This window comes from Diospyros lotus, chromosome 15, assembly GCF_014633365.1.
Source record: "Diospyros lotus cultivar Yz01 chromosome 15, ASM1463336v1, whole genome shotgun sequence".
NCBI classification, from domain to species: Eukaryota; Viridiplantae; Streptophyta; class Magnoliopsida; order Ericales; family Ebenaceae; genus Diospyros; species Diospyros lotus.
In genome coordinates, this window is record NC_068352.1 from 5,421,027 (window position 1) to 5,431,502 (window position 10,476).

The 10,476-nt window shown below is 37.8% G+C and overlaps 1 protein-coding gene across 3 annotated transcripts; it reads left to right on the forward strand.

The window, feature by feature from the left end:
- Positions 1-700: 700 nt before the first annotated feature.
- On the forward strand, positions 701-10,144 carry LOC127791422 (two-pore potassium channel 1). Of its 3 annotated transcripts, none has more exons than XM_052321294.1 (3): positions 701-970; positions 8,625-9,563; positions 9,715-10,143. In XM_052321294.1, the coding sequence occupies exons 2-3, from the start codon at positions 8,662-8,664 to the stop codon at positions 9,875-9,877; spliced, it is 1,065 nt and encodes a 354-aa protein (XP_052177254.1). In that variant the 5' UTR covers positions 701-970; positions 8,625-8,661; the 3' UTR covers positions 9,878-10,143. The 3 variants fall into 3 exon arrangements, with proteins under 3 accessions (XP_052177254.1, XP_052177252.1, XP_052177255.1); XM_052321292.1 differs by having other exon boundaries at positions 702-974; positions 9,715-10,142; XM_052321295.1 differs by lacking the exon at positions 701-970 and adding an exon at positions 998-1,244 and having other exon boundaries at positions 9,715-10,144.
- Positions 10,145-10,476: the final 332 nt, after the last annotated feature.

Below are 10,476 nucleotides of genomic sequence, written 5' to 3' on the forward strand. Positions count from 1 at the left end.
AAGCCTTCTTTATGATTAAGTATGCAGCATAGAGAAAAATATGATTTTATCAAAGTGTATTTTATAAGATCACCAAATTATTCTTTTCAATGAAGCTCATAGATCACAAAAATAAAAATCATTTAGGGTGTATTTGATTACATTATTTAAAATTTAATTCTAAATAATATTTGTTTAGAAAACAAAAATTACCCCCCTTAAAAAATGATTTTTATAAAAAGAAACTTTAAATGCTTGTACTATACATATTTTTATATAAAAAAATTAAGAGTATTTGATTGTTTCTATAAAAAAATATTATAATAATTACATATTTTTTATAATAAATGTGTATAATCAAACATACTCTTAAATCTCATTGGTCATGAGCGATGCCATCATCACGAGAAATAATACCCACGGGGTATGCCTTCTTAAAAGCATTGAAATTCAAAGATGGCTAAGAATCACTCTTATCACATTTGCAAATTCTAATTAGGTAAAATTAAATTTTGAGTAATTGTCTTATCCCAGTTATAAGTATAACCCATACATATATATATATATATATACACACCCTTTTAGAAGATAAATTGATTTTAAAATTGCTGACTATAATGAATAATTAGATTACATAACGTAATAAAATAATTTTAAAAAATTTCAACCAATCCTGAACCAACCACCGAAGACTTCCTGATTTCAAATTGAAACAGTTGATGAAGAAGGAGCACCGACGAGACAGTATTCGAATCTTTTCGCACCCGTCCAAATCCGGGATCTGCGGACCCGGCGGGCGATTTCAGAAACTAGACTATTGAACAAAACGGCCTTAATTTCAAACTGAAAAAGAAGAAGACGACGACGAAGAAGTGCAAGAGGAAAGCGACCCGCGTGATCTTCCATGCTTCGATGACGGCTTTGCCCCGCGAAGAAAAAGAAAAGGCACTGGAAAAAGAGGAAAAGGAACGCTAAATCACCTTCTTCACTGGTAGGTAAGTCGGATCTTTATTTTCAATACCTCACTTTATTCCAGAAAGTTCTTGCTCGATCTGCGTTTGGATTATTGTGAAGCGTGTGAATTTGATGGCTATAGATATGCGAGTCTGTGAAGGGTCTTGAAATCGATATCCTCTTGTTTGAGCGAAAGAGTTCTCCTCTGATTTGTCTGAATCTTTCTTGGATTGCGATGCGTAAGCAGGCTAAGATTGTGGTTAATGGCTTAGAATTCACTCGAATTGTCAATGGATGTGAATTTATTTTAGGTATGGTGACCGAGTTTGGCAATACTTTTCTTAATTCATCAGATTCTAATTAGGTTTCATACTGAATTTGGACATACTTTTCATAATTAATTAATGTGGCTCCACAAATTAAATTGATGGATGAATTTGATTACACAGATCACTATTTCTTGGTTGAGAAAGTAAAGATCTTTGTTAGCTGTTTGTGGTCTCAACTTTATGCGGAAATAATATTGCAGCGTGATTAGGAGAAGAGGGAAAGATTTGATAGCAAGAGTAACGTTGTTTCTTTTTGTTGTCACGTGAACACAATAATAGAATTTATTTGCCTAGTGATTTGTCTTCAAGCCATCCGGTCTATGTAAGACAAAAAACGATCAAAGGGCGCAAGGCATTCCCTGCGCAAACACTCTTATGCTTAAGTCAGATTCTCGTAATCAGAATAATTAGCAGAGCTCTTTCATGGATTTCAACGGCTTTCATTTGAGAAATGAGGGTTCGTTTATTTATATAAGAGTTGAGGGATTTGTGATAATTATTCCTGATATTCTGGGATCGACTAGGATTTGGCTTATCCTGATCCGTTACACAGTTTTCAAATAGGATTTTGAAGGTTGGTTTACACCTTTTCATTCTAGGAATGCTCCACAAGAGACTCTCACTTAGGGTTTTCCAAGTCTCCCACCGTGTCTCCCTCTGGTCTCCTAGAGACCTTTTGTGAGTTTATTGTTCGTTTAGGCCCCCATGTTTTATTCTAACATTTGAGCTTGTCCCTTGTGGGCTTCGTGAGGGCTTTGTGCTTGGGCCAATGTTGGTAAACATATCAATTGCTCCCCACTCTTTCCTTTGGGTTTCCTAGAGGGAAGAGTAGTTTTTTCTGTCGGCTTGCCCTATCCAGGAGACTTTCCTAGGGGATCTTTTACTACATTGAATCTTTGTCTCTTGTCTGTCTAATGGCTGCGATTTTTCTGGGATTTGGACTGTCTAGATTATTACTTCCATCGTCACTTCACTTTTTCAAGTTTTCCCTATAAAAGGGGTACCTCGGTTAGTTTCTATTTTTCTCTTTTCTATAAGATGGTATTGGTATTGTAGAGTTTTGCATCGAGAACATTCTAGAAGACTTAGAAGAATTAGGAGAAGTCATTTGAGTCGAATTGGTAATCGAGTGATAGTTTAGTTAGTTAGCTTTTATTTAAATCGGTAGCTTGAGTATAGGGCTATATTAGGTATTGTCATGTCTTTTATATTCCTTGATGTTTTCGCCCTAATTGTCTATAAAAGGAAGGCAAGGGCAATCGTTTAGATTATCATTCATAATTGTGTGCATGTGCGAGTGCAAGTGATTGAGAGAAAAGTCCAGAGTGATAGCCTTTGTAATCTTGGTTTCATTCCGTACTCGTGAGGGACTCTTGTGTACTAATTCTTGGAAGGTTTCTAATGGATTGCTCTTGGATCAAAAAGGCTGGATGTAGGGTTGTTTTCAAGTAATCCGAACTAGGATAAATTGCGATTGTCTACTTGTGTGGTTTGGTTGTTTCTATCTTATTTCAATTCAGTTTTTCATTTATGTTGTAATTCATTTCAAGTGAGAGAGTGTGTGAGATTGGCATTGAATTGAGAGGATCCTAGCACTCCTAATCCCAACAGGTATGATTGTTGCTCCTTAGGAGATGCAGTTGATTCTTGGTAATTGATCTTGCTTTCGGGAGCAAGACTTGCAAGGGCTTGCATGCTATATCATTTCCTCTTTGGTACTTGCCAAGAGCTAATCAACTCTGTAGGGTTGAAGATTTTGAGGCTGATGATCCTAGATCTTTTTTGCTAGGGGGCGCAAGTGTAACTAACAATTGTAGAATGTAGCGGGAAGATTGGTTAGTTAGTTAAGCAAGTTGATTTCAATTTTTTGTAAATAAGGCAAGTGGCCTTTGGCGCCTAAGGATGGGCAAGAGCAGTATATATAGCTATAATGCCATCGTCCCAAATTACTTAGAGAATTATCAATACATTCATTCTCTCCCACCATTTCTCTCTTAATCTCTTTCTCTCTCTCTTCCCTTCGAACCTTCTGGTTCTTCTACATTTCTCTCGGCTGAAGAGGAATTTAGCTTGTTAGAATTGAAGTTCTGACACCAAGGATCCCCAATGATAGATTAATAAATATAGTAGTAGCTAGCTTCCATGCATTACACAATAATTGTAATTTTCTTTTCCTTTTCTGTTATAGATCTTTGTCCTTAGCTATAGACAATTATGCTTATTGTTGTCCTGCACATGGGTGGCAGTAGTTAGTTTACATGCATTACATAATAATTGTAATTTTCTTTTCCTTTGCTGTTATAGATTTTTGTCCTTAGCTATAGGCAGTTATGCTTATTGTTGTACTGCACATGGGTGTATGTGGGAGGCTGTTAGGCTATATATAAGCCACAGTTGAGGATGGGAAGGCATTATGTGAAATGATATTGAATTCTCTCAAATTCCCTCTCCCAATCCCTTTGATTTCTCTCTAATCTCTCACTTTCTCTATTTCGTCTACTATCTTCCCTAATTATATGTCCAATTCCCCCTCCAGTCCCTTCTGTTCTTGGTCCTAACTCCCTCAGAATCTTTCGATTTCCAATCCAAACCCTAGGCTAAACCCTAGGCACACGACAATTTGGTATCAGAGCAACGATTCTCAGTTATGATTCCGTCAATTTTAGTAGTGAATTTAGCTCAAGTCACGAATTGGAGGCAAATCTACGTCATCGGGATCCTAGCGACTGTGACTGAATCAGCGAATTGCATTGACCCACCGCAATAGGCTAGGAATCGTTGACAACTAATCCAAAGCAGGTGGTGTGATCGAAGTTGATCCATTCAGGAGGCGATCTACAGGCCAATTCCTCGACTATCGAAGCGATTGGCAGTGATTTTTTTGCGTTTCAGATCTAAGTCGAAAGCAAACAAGGATTGATCGAAACTGAGATTCGCTGGTGAATTTTGGCTTGATCAATCAAGGAAGGTGAGCAACCCAGGCAATTCCAATAGTGAATCCCGATAGAATATTGGCTGTAATTTCGGTTCGGAATTGGAAGGTGACTTGACCTAGCAATTCCAACTACTCCAGCGAATTTTGGCATCCGAGACAAAGACGCAACCAGGCCATTTTCGGTTAAATCTCAGAATTTGATTCCGACACATGACGAGGTGAATGTCGGCTGATATCTGAGGCTTGGAATTTGAAGGCAGATCAAAGTGGCGCAGCGAAAACATGATAGGCGATTCATAGCCGCAGTGTGGCGAAGTTAATTCCACAGGCGATTTTGGTGATTTAATGCAGCTAATTTAACAGAGTCAATTGAATTCTCGAAAGATTGCAGTAGAGCTGACGACTCTCTGCAGATTTGATTGAGGTAATCTCTAGCAATTGTTTCGATTCGATTTTGAAGGAATCAAAGACCCATCGTAACTGAGAGAGAGCAAAGTCGTTTGCTGCTCGAAGTGGAAAGGTGAAACAGATTCGAAGGATTTGGAAGCCATTTCTTAAACTACTGCAGCAATTAGCGGTCCGTATTCAAATTTTACAGGCGAATTTAGCTTCATCGATTCTAATAAAGGAAGTCTTGGCTAATTGGCCTTAAGGCAATCGATTATCCGACAAATCTGGTAGAATTCCAGCAATTCTCAATTGTTGCGATTTCAATTGTGATTCTCTATTGAGAGTCAAGCGATCTAGGGGACTCCAGAAGGCCGATCAAGTCGCTATAATGAGCGACTTCTTTTGCTCCTAAAATAGGTTCAACTTTAAAGTGGAACATCACTTGAAATTTTCCACATCTTGGATTAGTTTCAGAGGCAACTATTGTGAAGCAAATACCGAAGAGAAGTGTGGGATTTAGGAAGTACAGAGCTCTTGTTCCTTGGCCTTTGGCTTGTCCTGCTCGTGAGATTTTTGCCATGATGGATAGCACGCGTGTGAAACAATTGGAGTCTCCATTGCAATAGAAGAATGTTACATTTTTAGTTGGATACAATAGAAATCAAGAGGAGTTTGGCCAGAAGCACCAAACATGGGAAAAGAAATTAGATAATACGATCAGTCAAATGCGCGAGGAAACAAGCAATGTGATACACGAGACATGCGAGGAAATAGGCCGTATGTTACGTGAGCAGTTGCAAGAGTTTGTGATAATGCTATCTAAGAGGTATCAAGTCAGCATTCTCGCTAAATTCTTCGAATAAATCGAGAAGAGATGTTTTAGATGACCATCTTGGAAGTTCTAGTCATAAAAGGATTGATTCAGACAATCAATTATCAGGATTGAACAACCGTAACAAAGAGTTTTGGAAAAAGGACATGGTTAAGGAAGCATTATAGCCTCAGGAGTTCTTTAAAATGCAGTAGTATAAGGAGAAGTCTAGATTATGGGAAAATGATTCATTGCTTACCTCCGAGTTTGAGCAGAAGAAGTATTTTGATTTAAGTAGTATTATCAAGAAGGATGACTGTAATATTAGAGATGATGTTGGCGGTGAAATGCATTATCCGAAGGGAAACTGTAACGATCAAGTTGCTAGGGTAGCAGATCCAAAGGAACCATCTGATCTTTTTGAAAAAGAAGTTCATGTAGAGGGATATTCTGGCAAACACAATGAAAAAGGATTTACTGAATTATTTACATAGAATCAGGAGGTTTCGACTGAAAATTCAGTCAATATTAAGGAAGTTGACGTTGTAACTGAAGTGAACTTGTCAATGGTAACTCAAGATTCCGAAGATGAAAGGAGATTGGATAAGGAGATCTATGTAGATCACATTTTACAAGAGTAGGAAGCTGATGATTTGGTTGATAATCAACCAATAAATCAGATTGGACATGAGAACTGCTATAAGGATGGCTTTCATGCATTTGATAGTCCGGATAGGGATATTGTTTCATCATATAATCTGGCTATAAATCATGTTAAGGATGAAGGTCGTGATGGAGGCCGTGTTTCAGCCATTGAGGTACCTGTGGAACTTGCTCATCTCTTTCTATGCAATCAGTATGTCGGTACAGAAAGGGAAATTGCAAGGATGGACCCTAGGACACCGTTAGAGGATAAAATTGTGGAAGATAATTCTTAGATGTACGACAGTGAGTAGGAAACAGCTTGGTAGAAGAGTTTTCTACTGTTTTAATTATTCAAAGTTAGTGAGTGATAGTGTCAGATTGGCTCTTGGTTGGTAAAGAAATTTGAGTCCTTTACTATTACTCGAAATGGTATGATTGGAGATATGTCCTTAGCTAAAATATCTTCTAATGTTGTGAAGCTGTGTGGATTTGGTAAGGAATTTTGGGAACAATTGGTAGATGGGGGAAAGCTAAAAGAGATAGGTGAAGAAGTCGAAAGTTTTGTTATGGGGAACAAAACTCCCGCTGCTTTGTTGGTCCTTACTCCAATTAGCAAATCCGAGTTTTTGTCTATCATATTGAAGGATGAACTGCTGGTTGGGATTGGTGTCACAGCAGCTCCTAGTTCTAATGCTCACAAACAACCTTTGTCTTCGTATCTAAGGCAAGTCTATAATTCGCCATTGCTGCATTTTCAAGATGTTGCTGATATTTTTGCAATAGAGCATGGCAATGGGTTGGATGGGAATACAATAACTACGGCTATGGATGCGTGTCTGTCATCCTTACTTGTATTTGACGGTGATGAACTATTAAAGGAAGTCGCAGACACAATTAGTCCTTCCTTTGGACTCCAAGTTTCAGTTGCTAACTATTTCAGTCCAGGAGTGTCTGATCATTTTCTTAAAGTGGAGATCAATCTTGATTAGGCAACTATTGCAAGAGGTGGTTGTATTGGGCTTGAACTCAATAAGGTTTCTTCTATTAAAGTTCTAGGTCAACTTATGCTTGGAATTGATCTTCAGAACCTAAGAATGAAGAAGAAGAGGGAATTGTCATAACCCCAAGGATCCCCAAGGATAGATTAGTAAATATAGTAGTTAGCTTACATGCATTACACAATAATAGTATTTTTCTTTTCCTTTTCTATTATAGATCTTTGTCCTTAGTTATAGGCAGTTATGCTTATTGTTATACAGCACATGGGTGCATGTAAGAAGCTATTAGACTATATATAAGCTACAGTTGAGGATGGAAAGGCATTATGTGAAATGATATTGAATTCTTTCAATTCCTTCTCATGAATTCTCTCTCAAATTCCCTCTGAACGCCCTCTCCTGATCTCTCTGATTTCTCTCTAATCTCTCCCGTTCTCTGTTTCGTCTACTATCTTCCCCAATTCTATACAATTCCCCCTCCAATTCCTTCTATTCTTGGTCCTAACTCCCTTGGAATTTTCCGATTTTCAATCCAAACCCTAGGCTTAACCCTAGGTACACGACATTGCTCACTGCTTGAGACCTTGTGAGAACCATTATAAGAGTCTTTTAATTGGCTATTTGATCAATTTTCCACAAATGGCACTAATTGTTATTGTGTCAATGCAACAATAGAATTTTTTTGCCCAGGGATTCGTCTTCAAGCCATCAAGTCTCTACTAGACAAAAAATTATCAGAGGGAAGGCATAGGGCATTCCCTACACAAACACTGATGTTTAACTCAGATCCTCATAATCAAAAGAGTTAGCAGAGCTCTTTCATTGTTTTCAGTTGCTTACCTTTGAGGAATGAGGGTTCACCTATTTATAGAGGAGCTTGAGGGATTTGTGATAACCATCCCTAATAATCTAAGATCGACTAGGATTTAGCTTATCCTTATCAGTTACACAGTTTTTGGATAGGATTTCAAAGGTTGGTTTGCGCCCTTTCATTCTAGGAATGCCCCACGAGAAACTCTCCCTTAGGGTCTCTCGAGTCTCTCTCAAGGTCTTCCTCTAGTCTCTTGGAGACCTTTTGTGGCTTTATTTTTTGTTTGAGCCCTTATGTTTTACTCTTAACTTTTGGGCTTTTCCCTTGGGCTGATGTTGGTACACATACCAGCTTCTAACTAGAAAATCACGGATTCAAGTTATAGGTTTTGTAAGATAAGGGTAAGACTACATAAAAAAATAACTCTCTCCTAATCGTCACAAAGCGGGTAGAGCCTCATGCACTATTGACACCTTTTTTATGATTCTCAAGAGAAGTTTGCAAGTACTAAGCTAGATTTGTAAAGAAGTTGCAATATTTGCAAGTGAAGTTTTGTATTAGAATCTACACTTCTGAATTGGTTTCATGGTGTTCTGTGTGCAAGTTCTGTGGTAGATTATCACTTTTACCGTGAACTAGTAAGGTCTGATAATTTAAAGGTAATAGTCATTTGTGAGCTTAAAGAGAGGACGCATCAGGAAAATAACCCTAGTAGTTTATTGGTGTGAACAAATATTCTGGCTTTTATCACATTTCAGCTATTGATTTGCAGGCTTTTTGAAAATATTCAACATTTGTTGTCTTTTCCAATGGATGGTGATACAACAAAGCAATCCCTGTTGTCAGGGTTGTTAGATCCTTCACCTCAAACTAGCAAACAACATGCTCCCAAGAGAGGAAGATTTCGTCGCTGTAGAAGTGCTCCTCTTGCAGACTTTGTTCCTAGAGAAGTAAATGGCAGCAGCTCAATTCCACGCTCTCAATCCTTTTTGGATAAGGTCCATCCTAGTTTTCGGAAAGTATTAACATTCTTGGCTGTCTACCTGGGTATAGGCACAGTCTGCTTCTACCTTGTTAGGAACCAGATTACAGGAAAGAAAACAGATGGAGTTCTCGATGCTGTTTATTTCTGTATCGTGACCATGACAACTGTTGGTTATGGTGACCTCGTGCCCAGTACCGCACCCACGAAACTTCTTGCATGTGCTTTTGTATTCACAGGTATGGCTTTAGTTGGACTGGTTCTTAGTAAGGGAGCAGACTATTTGGTAGAGAAGCAGGAAATATTGCTTGTTAAAGGATTGCATAGGCGTCAAAAAGTCGGCCCGGCAGAAATTCTCAAGGAGGTTGAAACTAACAGAGCAAGATACAAATGTTATATGGTCTTTGCTCTTTTGTTCGCGCTCATACTTGTTGGGACAATTTTCCTTGTCACAGTTGAGAAACTCAATCTTGTTGATGCTTTCTATTGTGTCTGTTCTACCATCACAACTCTGGGTTATGGAGATAAGAGTTTCTCATCAAAGAGCGGGCGTGTTTTTGCAATATTGTGGATACTAGCAAGCACCATATGCCTAGCTCAATTCTTCCTTTATGTTGCTGAGCTTAACACCGAAAACCGACAAAGGGCTTTCGTCGACAGGGTTCTTACTAGGAAGGTCACAAACATGGATTTGGAAGCAGCTGATCTTGATAATGATGGATCTGTTGGGTAAATTGAAATTCCCTTCTCCAAGCCTAAAACTGCTTTTCTAAACGTAGAGTTATCTTGAGCTATCTGTTTCACCATGGTCATTCTTTTAATTTGATATAGTTTGTTTCCAAGTAATTTTCTTATCTTGCTTAGTTTCTATTTTTAACAGGGCTGCTGAATTTGTCATATATAAGCTAAAAGAGATGGGAAAGATTAGCCAAGAAGATATCGCATTGGTGATGGAAGAGTTTGAACAACTTGATGTTGATCAGTCTGGGACACTCAGTGTTTCCGATATAACGATAGCTCAATCATCTCCACCTGGGAACTGAGGAAGACATCATCTTGTAATCAATCTACTTGTACTCTTGCTAAGAAATGTGAATTTACCCGAATTTAACACCTTAAAGTTTGAATATCGTCCCGAATAGAGATGGTTGGAAGTCTAAAAATTATGTGACCAACTTAAATTGGTGGGTGGGATTAAGACCTGTAGTTGTAGTCACACCTTAAAGTTTGTACATCAGTTCAACACTAAGATAAAGATACACAGATTTTGAGAGGTTCCATTTTTAATGCGTTCCTAGGGGAAAACAAATCATTTTTGTTCATTGGCATGAAATTACGTTGGACAATGAGCCATTAACATTTTTTTTTAAGTAAGAATTTCATTGAGAACAACTAAAAGCATTTACAGCTTTAAGTTAGGGTATACCCGAGCTCCGAAACAAAAGATCACATTAGAAAATCTAAACAACTTAAATGTACAAATATACAAATGTTTAATTCTCCTAACATTAAAAGAAATGTATAATTATTAAGAAAAATAATCATCAGTGTCATCTTTTGAAAATATTCAGATAAAACAATTTCTTTAAGGATTATGTTGGTTTTGGTCGTCTAAGATAAATAATTGTACTGCCAATCCCAA

What these genes read in the sequence shown, in the direction of transcription:
- LOC127791422 (XM_052321294.1), top strand. Translation starts at nt 8,662, where the DNA reads ATGGATGGTGATACAACAAAGCAATCCCTGTTGTCAGGGTTGTTAGAT. An exon ending in GATAATGATGGATCTGTTGG is followed by an intron (nt 9,564 to 9,714) that starts GTAAATTGAAAT and finishes TATTTTTAACAG; the next exon opens with GGCTGCTGAATTTGTCATAT.